General features: G+C 46.3%; 1 protein-coding gene across 2 annotated transcripts in view; it reads left to right on the forward strand.

The window, feature by feature from the left end:
* MBNL3 (muscleblind-like splicing regulator 3) overlaps positions 1-16,355 on the forward strand; it is a 54,786-nt gene that overhangs the window by 16,016 nt on the left and 22,415 nt on the right. For both annotated transcript variants that reach the window (XM_009078829.1, XM_009078828.1), the window contains exon 3: positions 11,244-11,408. In XM_009078829.1, the coding sequence (XP_009077077.1) occupies positions 11,244-11,408 (165 nt within the window). The remainder of the gene's footprint in view (positions 1-11,243; positions 11,409-16,355) is intronic.

Raw genomic sequence — 16,355 nt, forward strand, 5'->3', positions numbered from 1 at the left:
GCAAGAATGAGGTTTTCTGAGTGTGACTTTGCCCTCTGCAGGACAGGAAGGAGGGTTTGGGTTGGACACTTAGTTATCAATCCCTGTGCTTCCCTGTTTGCCTTGTCCCTTGTGCAAACTCGAGCACTGAGTCTGCCAGAGGTGGTCACGCGTCCCGTATTTGTATTCATGAACACAGTACTTTAACATTTATTCTCCTGGGCTTTAATGTACTTTGCTTGGTTCTGTCTACGTGTGGTTTGCCTGCTGCAATTGTAATATTCAACAGACACTGTAGGTAGAGGAAGGTCAGAAGCATCAACTTTCCATATGACCTTGACAGATTCAGCTGGTGAAAGTTGTAGAATTGGATTATGGGATTTGCAGTGAAAAAATGGTTTAACGGACAAGAGAAACTGCACTTGGTATTTTTGAAAGCTGGTCTGGTGTAGTAGCAGTTGGGAGGGACAGAGTTGAGGGAGACAAAAGGTGGAAGACATACGAGAAGTTTAATTTTGTTTGTTTTTCTGTGGAGTTCTGTGGTGTGTTTTTAATACAGTACTTGTACAGTATTGTTACAGAGACTGGCATGGGCTTTTTTAATAATTTATTACAGAAGAAAAATCAATGGCATGCCAGTGTTTCTATCTTCCAGGTAGAATTGATTATTTTTTTTTTATTTTTTTTTACGTACAAATAGTCCCACATAGAAACAGTCACCCACAGGAATACTAACATTGCAGGATGTCACCTACTCCACATCCTACTCTCAGTACATGCCGTGGTCCCAGGGCTAAACATGTGCTCTCCTTACCAGGCACTAAATGCCTTCTATTGTAATTGTTATTGATCAGTTGCTTGAGCAGGTCTGTGGCCAGGCAGGTCTGTAAAGTCTATTTCGCTTGGAGAGAGCTGTATTTGATTCTGTATTAAAGAAGCCTTCTTTTATTGTGCGTTTAACATTCCTGAACCTGGGAATAATACTTGGAAGGCATTAAAAATGGCTGGTTCAGAACTCTGGAATTGGTGATACTTCTGTTTTAACCTCATTTCAAATACATGGTGGTAACAGACTGATACGGTTCACAAAGCATAGCGTAATCAGAATGTATTGGCAGATACAAAAGAAAAGAGCTTGATGAAGTCTTTATTCCTCTCTTTTGTGGCATGAGATTGCTGTTATTGCAAGTAGTAATCTCTCAGATAAACATGTTTTTCTGCTCTGTGGCTCTACAGCTCAAAAATACACTTTGACAGTGCCATACTCTTTTAATAAATATTTCTTGGATTTGGTAAACACTGTCCATTGCTTGGAGCAAGCAAAAATGTTCCACAAACCAAAAACATTAAAATCAATACACTTTTTTTCATTGAGCATAACAGAGCATGCCATTGGCCTCAATGAAGAGAGCTTGGCAGGAGAACAGAGCTGGAAAGAGTTGTCAAGATGTAAAAATATAATGAAGGAGCTACAGGGCTTTTCCTCAACAAAATAACTGCTCTGAGTTTGTAAGAACCTTCAAGTATAACAAACAGCTTGGAATGAAAATCCTGCATGAAAGCAGGAGGACAGCCACGACCTCTTTGTGCTGTCCTGGGGAAACTCAGCAGAACATTGCTGTATTCAGCAATGTGCAAAAGTAAAACTTCACTCACAGCAGCTCTCAGCTTCCCTAATTGCCAGGTGAATAAGGATTTGGGAATTTAGGCTGGTGCCTGTGGCTGCTTAGAGTCTACTGGAATGCAGTAGTTGCATGTCCCCCCTGTTTCTAATTAAAATATATGAAAACTGCTGGGGTGATGGTACTTGTTTTAATACTTGAGCTCCATGTTAACGAGCCATCGTTTCTCTGTGGAGCTGGATTTGCCTGCCGAGTTCAGTGGTTTGAAGTTACTGGCAATGGCTGTGAGTGGCTGTCGCTGGTTAAGGTGTTACCAAAAAGGGAGATGAGGACATAGAAACGCTGCTGTCTCTGCTTTGTTTTTCTCTCCTGCTCTGGTTTGAGCTGCGTAACAAAAACAAGCTTGACAAGCGTTTTGAGGCTGCGGACTTTGTAAGCGAGTCCTAGATAAGCATGTTTGAATCCCAGCAGAGCACATCTGATCTTGCAAACCCCCTGTCCAAGTGCTTTGCAGTTTTATACACACTGTTTGAAAGGACTGGCACGTGCAGTAGGGCTTGGCCATGCTGTGCATCTGTGTGTTCCCAGCATTTGCATCTGATGACTATCTCCTACCCTGGTGCGAGTGAAGCACTGTGATGTGCTCAGTGTACGTTTTTAATACACTGGTGAAATTGTTCAGCTGCTAAACTGTTTGTGCCACACGATGGGAAGCAAGTGCCCTGCTTGAGAAAAATGCTGCTGTCCCTCACATCTGCCTAGTGATGGTGACAAGGGGCAGCTTGCTTTCCAGTCCTGAGATGGAAGAGAAGGCTTCAGCACAGTGTGTCCCCCTGAGCCAGTGGCGCACGGGCACAGGCCCTTCAGCCTGGTTTGTGCCCGTGGTAGAGTCTGGCTCTCACAAAGGCTGGAATGAAAAGGAGATGGAGGTGTTACAGGTCTTTAGCAGTGTTTGTTCAACAGTCTCCTCAGCTGGCTGTAGGCAGCTTTTTTGTTCTGGACTTGAATACATTTGCAAAAATGATGCTGATGTTTTTCTACCTCCTGTCCTTCCTGCTATCTCCCTTCTGAGCAAAAATATCCCAGCAGAGCAGTCACATGGGTGAGATAGGGAGGCCAAAGAGGAGCCACCAGTGTCCTAGAGCCAGGGACTGTTGTCTCTGCTTCTCATTCCTTCTGCATTTTTCTAACTCACTGGACATGGAACTAGACCCTACCTGGACTGAAGTGGCTCTGTCTGACCTGCCTTTTTAACGCTGTAGAGGAATATAATCATGGGGCTTTTTTAAGCCCAAACATCTACCGTTACAGGTTGGCTTCCCAGGGTTCTGCCCCACAGCTGTAGGGAGCAGAAAACTGGACAGACTGGGACTGTGCAAAATGCACCAGCCTGACTTCAGTGGGGCAAACACAGTGTGTCTGCTTGGTGTGCTTCAGGGGCTCTCTAGCTGCCTTGCACTTGCGCATGCCACTGAGCTTTGCTTTGAGCTCTCAGTTCAAAAGGACCCAAAACTCTTGTCATAGCTGCCAAATGTCACCTGCTTTCATTTGAAATCATGCAAAACATCAAGGTTCACTCATTTCAGTCAAAATCAAGTCTAGGCTTGCTCGGAAAGGGCTTGACCTGACATTCATTGAAGCCATGAAATTCAGTTGCTGTTTCCGTGACAAGCTGGGGCTGCCTTCAGAGTGCTGGGAGCGTTGGTAGCTCTGGGAGTTTGTGATAGCTATTCTGGTTTTTCCACTGAAGCTGTATGGAAAGGCAGGTCTGACTCTTGTCCTCTGTACCCTGACAAAAGACATGTCCCTGTTCACCTGAGCAACCCTGGGTCAGAGCTGACACGCTGCTGCTGCAGCTCAGAGCTCTGTTCAGAACAGCATAAAATCTGAAAAGGATTCTTGAGCGACTGCATGGGAGCTGAGTTGGGCCAAAATAACTCTTGGGGTGTTTCTGGCAGTCTTCTTCTCATGTGTCTGTGCAGGCTCAGGGAGGTGCCTCTTTGGGCCCAGAGGTGAGAATTTTGAAGTTAGGCACAGCTCATCCTAGAGACATCACAAAACTGTGGTTTGTGCTTTTTATGGGCTGTTTGAATCCTATTTCCAGCAAATTCTGTATTCATGAACTGTACTCTTTCCTGGCTAGAACATGCATTTCACAGGGTCTGTATTATCCATACCTGGAAGCTAGCAGATTAACCTTGTCCACATACATTGAAATTGAAACTTCTCTATGGTAGGAGGTCTACATTGCTTCTCTTCCCTTCGAGGCTGATTGCCATCTGGTAATGTTGACTAGAAAATGATACATTATACTTTTTCTTTTCAACTATGATCTGTTCACAGCAGGATCCTCACCATAACAGCAGTCTCTGGGCTCTCTGTAAATGGGTGTTACACCTGCATTTGAAAAATGTCAGCAGCCAGCTGTGCTGTATGTTTTTTATTGCTATTACAAGTAGCTTCAGACCACCAACTTCTATGTACCCAGTGTTGTATACAAATGCATGTTCGATGGCAAGCAGGAGTGCTGGCACAGGGAGAATGCAGAGCACAGACTCTCCAGAATCCCAACATTTGTCCTGAGAGGAGCAGAAAAAGCAGTAGAACTGGAAAGCCTTTGAGATGGGTTATTTCAGAGAGGGATGACGGAGTGCTGGCTTTAGATTTGAGAGTCTTTGACACGGCACAAATCACCTTCCAAACAAGACAGGGAACAAAGCGTAGGATAAACTTTTATGTGATGATCCACAATAGCTTGGAAAACTGAGTTCAGTGGCAGTCTGGAAGGATGTGCTTGGCAGGACTATTCAGTTTTGGTTTTTCAGATGACTTGAATGATGGAATAGAGAGAGTATGCTTGCTAAATTGGTAGGGTGCTCTGAGCTGGGAGGAACTACAGACACTTTAGAGAACCAGATGTGGAGTTGCAGATAATCTTGACAGGTTGGAAAAATAGCCTATAAAAAGGGGAACGAGTTCAATAGAAGCAGTGTATGAAATACAGCATTTGGGGGAATCAGCTGCCTGATACAGGATGCGGCATAGCTGGGTGAGAGGTAGTTCTGGAGAAAGCTTGTTGAGAGTGAATCAAAAAAGGGTACATTGTTAGAAGGAAAGAAAATGCCATGCAGGGATGTAAAAGATGCAGTGTCATCTGCAGGATGTGTGAAAAAAATCTGTGTACCTGCACAGCACTGGTCAGGGATTAGGTGGAGCACAGTGCCCTGTGCATGCACCCACAACAGCAGGGACTGGGGAAGCAGCCTAAGGAGAGGCTTGGAGACCATGCTGACAGAGTTGAGAGGATGGTTTGCATAGTCTAGAGCTGAAAGGTTTGAGGAAGGGGGTTAGATGTGATGACAGCCTTTAAGTATGGGTCTTTCCTCATAGAGGAAGGGAATAATTCCTGTTCTGGTTCTCTGGGGTGAGACAAGTTTTAGGCTTCTGCTGCAGGAGGAGCAAAACTGCAGTTGAAAATCAGCTTCAAGGGAGAGTGATGTGTTGGAGTCCCATGTCTGGGAAATACATAGGTAATAAGTACAGAGAAAATAGGTGATCTGTCTGGGCCAAGGGATGATGTAGCACTTCACTACATCCTTCTAGATCTGCTTTTTAGAATGCCTGTAGGTGGGCTAACAGTCTTCCATGAGAACACATTTGAGGAGTGCTTTGTACATAATTACACATTCAAACCTCTCTGTAAAACTGAGCTGCTCCAACACTGCAAGGAGAAAAGCACTGCTCTTAAGCAGAAGTTACCTGATGTACTGTGCCAGGGTCAGTGTTCAAGGGAGGTTGTAAGGCTGCAGTTCTCACTGACTCAGTTGGCAGCATAACTTTTGAGATTTCATTAGCCAGTAGAAAGGACTTGCAGATAAGGTATGTTCAGGGTTGGGCTTTGAACTGCAGCGAGTGACAGCTGGGCTGCATGAACACCTATCTGAGATGTAACGCTCGCTAATGATCAGGCTGACTTGTCGGCTCCAGCCTCCTTTGTTTTCTAGTTGAAAACATGCTATTTCCATGTCATTTGATGTTGTTTGCCGAGTGGAAGGTGTTTGATCCAGCAGTGAGATGGACAGGTATCTCCCTTTCTCCAGCACAGCTCTTTACCTGTGTGGAACAAGGAGTGTGGTAGAGCACCGGAGACAGCAGGATGAGCCATTCATTCCAGCCAGTGTACCAGTTGCTCAGCCCTAGAGCAGATTGCTTAGGGACAAACCATAGCAAGCACAAAGCGCTTGAGTAGGGGTGGTGTGTGGACAGGGTTCCCAGCACCCTGGTGCTTTGCTCTCCTGGGAGGGTAACCTTGAAGCTGCAAGTCCCTATAGGGTGGGTGAAGGACTTGGAGCTTGGGCATTACCAGGTACCAAGTCTGCCTCCCTGTATCACCCTTTTCTTAGAGAGCAGGTGGCAGTAGGGGTAGACCTGGAGTAGCATGTGCTGCTCAGTACGTGTTCCTAGCTGTGCTGCATGGACACAGGGACGGAGCCCTGAGCTCCCCACTCTTCTGCCTCCCACTGCTGCAGGACTGTTCATGCTTTATGGGCAGTTCTGCAGCCTGCCCTCCAAATGTGGGGCAGACACCGTGGTGTCTGAGGTGGTGTTACACATGTGAAAGCCATGCAAGGCTGTGGCAGGAGTGAGGATCTATGGCCAGAAGGCCTCTGTGTGCGTGTGGTGAGTGGGTTGGAAAGCAGAGAGCGTTTCATGCCTCAGCACTGGAGCGACAGGCACTGAGTAAGCAGGGCCAGCACATCTCTGAATGTGCCTCCCCACTGAGTTCCTCTTGGGGAGGTGGAAATCTGCTGCTTCATGCAGAGAAAAGTTATGTAGACAAGCTGTGTTTTGGTGCCTGGTTTTGTGCAAAACATGGAAATCCTTTCTTGCCTGGTCTCTTTTCATTCTTTTTGCTGTCAGTCATTGCACATGTCATCAGTGTCTGTGGAAAAGACAGCACAGTCAGGGCACAAGCCTACTGCAGCCTCCAGTGTGTGAAAAGCTGCATTAGCTTGAAGATTTTCACATGAGAACTGCTGGTGATTGACAGGACATACAGTGCAGTCTTTAAAACCAGACACATGTGTCTGGAACCCCTCACTGGCATCCGGGATTAAGGAGAACGTAACAAACTGCATTACTGGTGCACACATGAGCAAGCCTTGGGTTTGTGCTGGAAGCCTTGTTTCTGCAGCACAGTTCAACTCTCTTCAGCAGCCAGTGAGAAGAGAACTTGTGCAGCATGCTTAGGATATGTTCATCCACCCTGCTGCAGTACCCAGCATGTTCTTATTTGCATCCCTCTGAGCCAGGATGCAGAGAACAAGTTGCAGCCCAGCAGACTCCATACAGCCAGGTGTAATGCAGGTTTTTCTACTGGATTTCAGTGGTGCACTCCAAACAGCTGGCTTTGTTGCAGTGCAAGCTGCTGTCACGTTAGCTGGTGTCAGATGCCAGCCATTTACAGTATACGCCATCACAGCATGACTTAAGTTGGCAACACAGAGTCAATCACATGCCAGCAGCCTACTGTAAGGGTGGGGGAGTGTGTGGGAAGAAAGAGGGAGAAGATACTCTTATAAAATCCTTTAATGATTTATTTTTAATATCCATTTTTCAAGCCTTGGGAAGTGCAGTCCATATGCTTTTCCCTCCTGGCTACAGTTGGCAAAGAAGCTAATGAACATGGTCCTTCAGACTCCTTCCATTTTTTGAGGAGCCAGAAAGTACAGCTATATTTAGCATGTTACCAAGGCCAGCAATGGAGTCTGTTACTGGATGGTGATTCCCTGGCTGCAGGCTCATGTGCCACCCGGGACAGGGTGGGAATGTGCCTTCCCTGGAGTCAGTACTCATGTTAAATTTACAGCAGCAAACTCCCAGTGACGAGAGGATGGCTGCACTGGTCCCAGCGGGCTCAGCGTGCCACTCTCAGACACAGATCAGTCTCTGAGCACCATGGCCCTTCCAGACACATGCACTGATCCTCTCCAGGTGCTAGGATGGTGCTTTTTGCTGCAACACTCAGGTTGGGAAGTGTCTCAGCTGGTCTCCATGCAGAGCGCTGGAACTGTCCTGTGCTCTGTGCTGAGCATTTGATGTGGTGGAGCCACAGCTAGTCCCTACAGGAAAACAGCACCTTGTAGCTTAAAGATGCTTACCTGAAACTTAGGGGCCTGACTCCTGTTGTATTTTCTCATGTTGCATTCCTAGGCCACACAGGTATGAAATGGAGTTGTCCTTATTTGTCCCCAGCACAGTATCCATAGAGCAGATTTGCTACCAGTTCCCTGTTGCTTTCCCTGCTGTGTTGCAGCTGGTACTGAGGAGTGAAAAATGGCAGTTCCTTTGTCCTTCTGGCAGCTTTTGTAGGGCTGCAGTTGGTCTTGAAGAATGTATGTGTTGCTGAGAAGTACTGAGAACTGTGGGTGTTGTGATGGAAGTGTAGAAGAAGGGATCACCCCTACCAGCGTTGGAGTTCAGGAGGCACTAGTGGTGCCCATCACTTGAGAGCGAGACATCTTGAAAGTTGTTTCATAGCAGGATGTCTAAACTGGGAACATTTTGTGTCACTCTGTCACATCATCAATTCCTAAAATTCATTGTCTGAGAGATGAAGAACCTACTGTGGTGTTAAAGAGGGCAGCTTGACTCAGCTGTGGCTTCCAACCCGCCCTGGTGAAACACAGTGGTTGGTGATGCTCAGGATCAAAATGATGGAGAGGAGGAGCTAGGCTGAAGGTGTGAGTTTGAATCCAAGTGCAGTGGTGATTCATTTAGTCTTTCTGGAGCCCTCAAAGGGCTGACTGACAGCCATGCTGCACTTCACAGCCTTTGCTCTGCAGCAGCATCTGCACAGCCCTAGCTCTTGCAAATACATGTCCTTGAAACCACTGTGTGGGCACTTGTTTTGGCTCACAGGCTCTGTCTGCAGGACCAAGGCCATGTGCTGTGTGGTGGTTTTTTGTTGATAATAAAAATGTTCTGTTTGTAAAACCCCTGTTGGAATTAAACAAACTGCTTTGAGAAAAAAAGTAGAACAAAGCTTCTTACCAAGCTGGGGTTGCTGGTATCAATGATATTCACAATTTCAGTTGAAACAGCAAGTCCCTTTCAAGTTGAAGATAACTCTGTAAGTATTGTTTACAAAAAATAGTAGTTCTTTTTTCATCTTCTCCATTCCTGCAGTGGAGAAACATCTACACAGATTTATTCCAAATTTGGTAGAAATTAGTGTTTTCCTAACCCAAAGCACTTGTGCCAAGTTGCAGCCAGGAGGAATTTCTGGGGCTGATGTGTAAGCTCTCAAAGGCTGGAGCTTGGAATAGAGCAGCTGTGTGGCCATCAACAGTCTGTGGCTCCATGGGGTCTGTTCCTGGTCGGGAGCAGCCCCACAGAAGCTGTGAAGGTGAGATGCTGCAGATATGCTCTGAGGCTGAGCCCTGGATTCATGTTGGGCCCCAGGTGGAAGGAAGGGCAGTGGAGAGACCTTGTCCCATGCAGCTGGAAAGATGCTATGTGAAGGATGACCAGGATAACCCAAACCTTCCTCGTGCTGCTGAGTCTTCTCCCAGATTAACGCAGTTACTTGTCTGAGCACTAGGCAGCTGCATGGTGCCATTTTACCCTCACCGTACACTGATGTGAGAAAGTGTCTGGAGATGAAGATTCATGCCCTTGGGGCCTGTGAGCAATTAACTCGCTGTTGGGGATCTGGGGCTGTTGGATTGCTGAGAAGCCAAAACAATAGCATTAAAAAGCCTCTTTCTTTTTGAGTTGGATTGTTGGGAGCCACTGGGCTCTTCTAGGAGCAGGTCAGAGAGTTTCATTCCACAAAGGCAGGCTGCAAAAATTTGGAAGTGGTTTTTTCTTTTTTTTTCGTGTCCCAGCTGGTTTAGCCCATCATTTCTTGCATTTAATTATTTGCCTGTTGTTTCACTCTGATCTCCTCGGAGCAGATAAGAGAGGAGCCAGTTCCCATGATAATCTGTCATACAGTCCCTTTTATGCTGCAATCAAGCTCTGCAGCCCTCTCCCCAGCTGAAGCTGTTATCCCCACCAGGAAGGGGAGCAGAGGAAAGCACATGGAGGAGAGTCTGCAGATCTCACGCTGCTCTACAGTGTCCTGCCCTTCTCCAGGCATGCTGAGGAGCCTGGCTGGGGATTCAAACCAGCCTCTGCAGTGGGTCACGGTGTTGGCTTTGTTCAGTGATGCTCTGACTGTCCAGTAATTCCACCTGTATGTTTGCACAAGTCTTAAAAATGCCCAGGGGAGCACATGGATGCAGTAGGAGCCTATCCTAAGAGGTTACCGCACACCTGAGCCCTGGGTGCAGTGATATGTATCAGTTGTACCCCCGTGGACCTGGTTATGGGGTTACAGTTCTGCTGCATGTGATCCTGCTAGCAGGAGCAGGTACAGGAGGTCACCCAACGTGCCCCTTCTGGAAAGCAAACTTAATTACATCGAGACTGAGAGCTCTGTGTCCAGCCCTTGACGGGAGTGCCTGAGACAGGCTGGATAATGGATAGTCCTGCGCCTTTACTGGCTGCAGGAACTGTTATTAGTTATCTGTCATGGAACAGCTCTGTGGCCTCCAGGTCTGGCCTTATTTTAATAGGCTCTGAATAGCTCCAAAGAATTTGTTCCTCAAAAAAGTCACCATTTTTGTGTGAAAGTTTTATAAGTAACTGAAATGTAAAGTTACGTGAAGTGTGTCATGTATTCTGTATGCCTGTGTTTCTTGAAGAGGGAATATGCAAAGACAGGGGAAAAAAATCTGTATTTTTCAAGAATTACTTCATCTTAATGACAAAATTTGCTATTGGCTTTCTTATTCAGTGAACTGTTGGTATTTATGGTTTATTTATTGGTACTACGTTTACTTGCAAGCACTATTAAAGCAAGACAGTTTATACATAGGGTTTTTTAAATGATGATCTCAGTTGATTTGCAGTGGTCACATCAGTGATCCTTTGCTTTTTGGAAGCACAGTGCTTATATTAATTGCGGGGGGAAGTAGTGATGCAACGTGTACTGTGGCTTTTGACAAATGAAAATACAAAGGAGGAAACTTGTTTCAGTTCTTCCTCCTGTGACTGCCAGCTCTCTGCATCTCGAGGTACCTGGATGTGATGGGTGAGAGTTGCTGCTTTTCAGAGCTGTCCTCTTAATGTTTCACCCAACACAGCTGGGGAAGTGGTGGAGACAGTTTTGTTTCTTGCTGTCTGGTTGTCAGGGCCAATTAAGTGGTCTGGTATTGAGAGGGAGGGGAAAAACAACTGGGCAAAGAAACCGGGAATTTTTGTTGTTGTTTCTGGAACTGTTGCTGCTAATTTCTGAAAATATTTGTGTTTGTGTTAGATTGTTTTATTATTTTTTCCTTACAACCATCATTTTAACATCGGGAAGCCTGACTTGGATTTAGCTTGATAGTATTTGGCTAGTGTTAGTGTGGGAGCAGTCATGTTGTTCTTCTCTTCACCTGCTATAGAAAAAGCACAAAAGAGACACAGTAGCTACCAAACTGCCGCGGCCTCGATGATTGTGTTGTTCTGGTAACCCAAACAGTCCTTAATTAAATTTTGCTGGCTGCCCTGAGCGTTACATTCGCTGAAATGCTGTTTCATTATGTTTTTTAGGGCCGGTGTACCCGAGAGAACTGCAAATATCTCCACCCACCCCCACACTTAAAAACACAACTTGAAATAAACGGACGCAACAACCTGATCCAGCAGAAGACAGCCGCAGCCATGTTTGCTCAGCAGATGCAGTTCATGCTCCCAGGCGCGCAGCTACAGCCCATTGTGAGTTACACCCGTGGACTGTCGGGTTCACACTGCTCCGTGATTCTCTCCTCTCTGCTCAGAGGGCACAGCCCTGTGCTTGAGCTCAGTGCTGCAGAGCTGGGCACAGTCTCCCAGAGGGGTGTCGGGTGCTGCCTGTGGATCTCCTTGCAAGCTGTCTCTCCTCTGATAACTGAGGAGCTGTGAGATTCAGGGCATCAAAGGGTCTTACCACCAGGTGCATAATTGACCGGTTAATTTGTGTGCATCCCCGAAGCTCTGAGTGGCTGAATTCCAGTGGATCCTGCTTTGGGTAGTTGTTTTACACTGGGAGGATGAGGCCGATTGCTTTGGACTAGCTGTGTTGTACTGGTGGACTAAAACTGGGGAAGATGTATCCTACCCAAACCTTAATACTTATTTATGTCTGGGAGTAAGACCCATTTCACTGCACTTGTCCCAGCAGAGAGTTGTACTAATGTCACAGCCCTGTCACTTGTTTTTCACAGTAATACTGTTTTATATTAAGAGCAGGAAAGAGCTGCTTCTCTTCAGGCAGGGAGGGAAGCCTAGAAGAGATGGGTGTTTGCGCAGCAGGTAGTTCAGTGAAGGCTTCACTGCCTGTCCCTGATTTTGCCTGTCAGTTAAAACAGGTTTTCAGGCTGGAGAACCCTGTTATGCAAGGTAGAGGATGGCTTGTGTCTGCTGGTTGGTGTATCTGAGAGGGGATGACATTTGTCAGCTGAGTTTGGGTCTGTCACAATGTATATTTTAAGAAATGTCAGAGGTCTTGAAACAGCTTTTCTGTGCTGACACGAATAAGCTGCACTGAGAGTTAATTAGGAGTTCTCCATTTAAAGTTGGGGCTGAATATCTTTCCTGGGGCATTGTGCAGTCAATGTACAGTTGTTGGGTGAGATTCCCTGTGCTGTGCCACACTGGAGGGCTGGCTGGATCCTTCAGACAAACTCTTCTAGCCTGAAGGTGTACAAGTCTGTGAACCAGCCTGTGCTTGGGCTCCTGGTGTCCCACCTACAGCACTTGGCTTCTCTGCCCAAATAGGGCTCAGCATCTCTCACCCCAGCTTTGAAAAACTTGGGTGTCTCTGGTTTATTCTCACCATTCTTCCCTGTTGGAGGCTGTGTGTAGCAGCTCGTGATGGAGCTGTGTTTCAGTGGGGAGACCTGGCCAGTGTCCCTTTGTGATGGTGCTCTGCCACCAGACTGGGGCACTTCCCCAGTCTGGCATATATTGTTTCTGTCTTTTGAAGGCTTTTCCACATTCACTGTCACTCTGATCATCCTGTGTCTATCAGCTTTATCTTGACCCTGCCATATAAGCTAGGAAAATGCTGTTTATTCTTCCCATTCTGAAGATGCAAAAGTGAGACAGAAGAGAAAATGGGCCACAGGAAGAGTCCTTAGTTGTGCTGTGCCTTAGGCTCTAATCTCTGTAGTCTTTGCACCTCTTTTTGTGGAGTTTGAAAGTATGTGCACATCAGAAGGAAATCCTGAATTCCCACAAAATAGTAGCACTGGTTTCCAAGCCCTATACCAAAAGCAAACCTTTCCTGTTTGGGGTTTTCCTCTGTGGGGAATTCACAGTGGACAGTCTTTGGCTGGCTATTCAAAACATCTTTGGGATTTCCGCTTTGGGAAGTTCCCATCTTCCCATTTTGCAATCTTGCAGGTCCAGTTTACTCCGGTAGTTTCACTCCTTCCTTGTAAATTGCCTCTGAGACTGAAAGTGTTGGTTGTCTGGTTAGTGCTCTCATTTCAGAAGGTAACCTTATCTGATGAGAAAGGTCCCTGGTTTCTAAATTGTGCCATGAGGGAGACTTGGGTAAAGAAAAATAAAAATTTGTTCTGCAATGACTGCTCCCTTCCTGCTTTCCCACACTTTGCTCAGAGTAAACGAGCTCTTGGTCTCATTCAGCTGCCCAACCCACACCAATTTCAGGACAAACAAGAGATTGCTCTTTCGACTGCCTTTGATTTCCCGAAGATGCTGTCAGTGGAAGCTGGCTTTGAGAATTTTTTTCCTCTCTAAATGAGAAGGGTGGGGCCTCCTTCTGGCTACACACGAAATTCTTCAAAGCAGAAAGTATTGTATCAGATGCAGCAGCAGAACAAATCCCATGTGATCAGAAAGCTGATCAGGACAAACAAGAGATTGCTCTTTCGACTGCCTTTGATTTCCCGAAGATGCTGTCAGTGGAAGCTGGCTTTGAGAATTTTTTTCCTCTCTAAATGAGAAGGGTGGGGCCTCCTTCTGGCTACACACGAAATTCTTCAAAGCAGAAAGTATTGTATCAGATGCAGCAGCAGAACAAATCCCATGTGATCAGAAAGCTGATCAACGGGATGCCTGCTTAATTGGGATTCTTGCCAGAGATGAGATTTGGAACAGCCTGCTTAATAGCTCCAAACAATGGCTGAATGCTGAGGCATTTTAAAGTGCATTTGCACCAGAAAAGCTACGGTGGTAAAATAAACCCCATGACACATTAAAAAAACCAACAACAACAAAATTAAACCAAAACCAAGCACCAAAAAAACCCCTACCAAAAGCAAACTAAACCAACACTTGACATAGCAGCTTTTCACCAGGCTTCCTGAAATGGCCTGTAATGTGTCTGTGAGCTTACATCTAAACATTAGCTGCCAGATCATCATGAACCTCCACTCATCCAGGAAGAGTTAATCTTCTCATTGAACCAAGAGCCAGGACCCTGGTGATGGCTGTGGAATGAAGACACTCAGAGGAGAGCTGTGTCCCAGGACTGCCTGCTGCACACTGATCACAGGAACCTGCTAGGTGTGAATTAATGGTTCCTTGCATGAACTTAGTTCTCTGAAGTCTCTGGTTGTCGCTAACTGTTCATGCGGAGCTGAGAATCACATGCATGTTTGGTGCCTGTGATGCAGTTTGGAACAGACTGCTTCCTACAGCACTTTAAAACAAGTCAGGCAAGAACACAGAGCAGAGTATTTGCACAACATGGTGTATTTGTCCAGGAGAGACCTTGGGGAGAATATGTAGGTGCCAAGTAGGAAGACCCTACTAAAGGTTTTGACTTTTGAAAGTCCAGGTTCTCCTTGACTGCTGGCTTCAGTCAAATGGTGCTGGAAGGTCCCTGGCCTGGTTTTACCTATGTCTCTGTTAGACTGTGTAAAAGTCATGTTGCATGTGGATAGAGCTGGTCTTTGGTGTCCATAGGGAGAGCCATTTTGGTCAATGTTGTGTCTGTCTCATTTCTCAGATATGGTGACTTTGAGCCCTGTGTTGTACCAACACAAGACCATCCAAAAGATGCTGCATCATGGCTTAGTCCCACCCTTTCCATTCTGTTTTATCCCTTTGCAGCAGTGTGAGACAGACTTTTGGAGCTGGCCATGGAGGTGCTTCAGCAGAGGGTCCTAATTGACATGATGGAGCAGGACAGTGGTTTGCCTGGTGCTGCCCCATTAGCAATGCCTGAACAGGCCATTGATGGAGCACAGTGGTGTTGACACACCTGCTACCACTCCTGCCCTGCAGCTGTCTCTGCTGCTTGGGGAAGCTGTTTCTCCTCTCTTTGTTTTCAAGCTCTTCATCTTTCCTTCCTGTCAAGGTCTTTGTATCCAGGACTGTCTTGATAGCTCTGTCTTCCATGCTCCTGAAGACAGACCAGACTTTAACCCAGCCCTTGGTCTCCCCCTCTGGGCAGTGGGACCCTGCTTCCACCTCTTGGTGTTGATGGAGGGGGTTAAAGCACAGAGTGAACAGCTTGCTTGGCCAGTGATACTTGGAACAAGTGCTGGAGCTGATTTCAACAGGTGCTTTGTGCAGGCATTTGTTTCATGCAGCAAAAACCTGATCTGTATCTCAGCTTTTAGTCAAAGGCACACTAGGAATGAATAAACACACTACCCTGGCGCACCCAGGAGCTGGTATCTGCCAAGAGACAGTGCTGTGGGTTGTTAACACCTGTCTTTACCACTGCAGCAGCCCACAAAGATGCTTTGAGCTAGGAGTGTGTCGTTGCAGTCTGATTGGGGAAACGAGCATCTGTGGTGGTAGGTAGCGGGATGCTTTGGCTGGGTGGATTTACCCCTCCATATGAAGGGGTGGTTTTGCAGCCAGCTCCATGCATTTACATTGGAGTGGAACACAGGGTTTTGCTTTTTCTTACAGCATCAATTATGTTTTCAATATCAGGTTCTTCAGTCTTGTCAGTACGAGATCCTTATCTTCGTTGCTATCACCCGACTGACTATAAGCTGCCATTGTTTTTTTGTGTGCTTTCCATGTATAGCTGCTGAGCAGTGACCTGTCTCTTCTCCTTCAGGCCATCAACACCTCCATATTTACACTGGGTCTCTCATTTTCATGCTTTCCCTTTTTTAGGGTCTGAGGTAACTCAGAATCAACACTTCCTGGCTGAGACAGTGCTTGTGTTTGACAAAACACCAGCCGCTCCTCTGCCTTCCTCTTCACACCCACTCTGTGTTTCTTCTCTAGCTTTAGCACAATTTCTGCTAGGCAAATTGAATGCAACTTCTAGTTTGTTAACAAAATCAGCTGTTCTAGGTTCTGTCACCACCAGTGGTGACAAATGCCCCTCCCTGGGACGGTGCCTTCTCTCTGCTCACACCTTCAACCCAAAGGATTCCATGCTCGGGGTCTGTGAGGAGCTCAGAGCTGTCTAAGTCCTTGGCAACCCTCCCCTTGAGATGTGTTCTCACAACAGCCATTTCAGCTAGGGTTTTTTTATATTATTATACTTACAAGCATTTTAATACTCAGTAAACCAGTCTTGTGAGCTGCTACCAGCCTGAACCCTCTGCTGCTACACTGTAACCTATTTCCCTCTGCTCCAGAGTTACTGGTAATGTCTGTGTGTGCTATGGTTTCTAAAAGTTAATTTGCAATGAAACCTGTCCCAGTATTTCCTGAATTTTCAAGAGCTTTAAGGGGGCACAGCAG

Source organism: Acanthisitta chloris, unplaced genomic scaffold (assembly GCF_000695815.1).
Source record: "Acanthisitta chloris isolate BGI_N310 unplaced genomic scaffold, ASM69581v1 scaffold10377, whole genome shotgun sequence".
NCBI classification, from domain to species: domain Eukaryota; kingdom Metazoa; phylum Chordata; class Aves; order Passeriformes; family Acanthisittidae; genus Acanthisitta; species Acanthisitta chloris.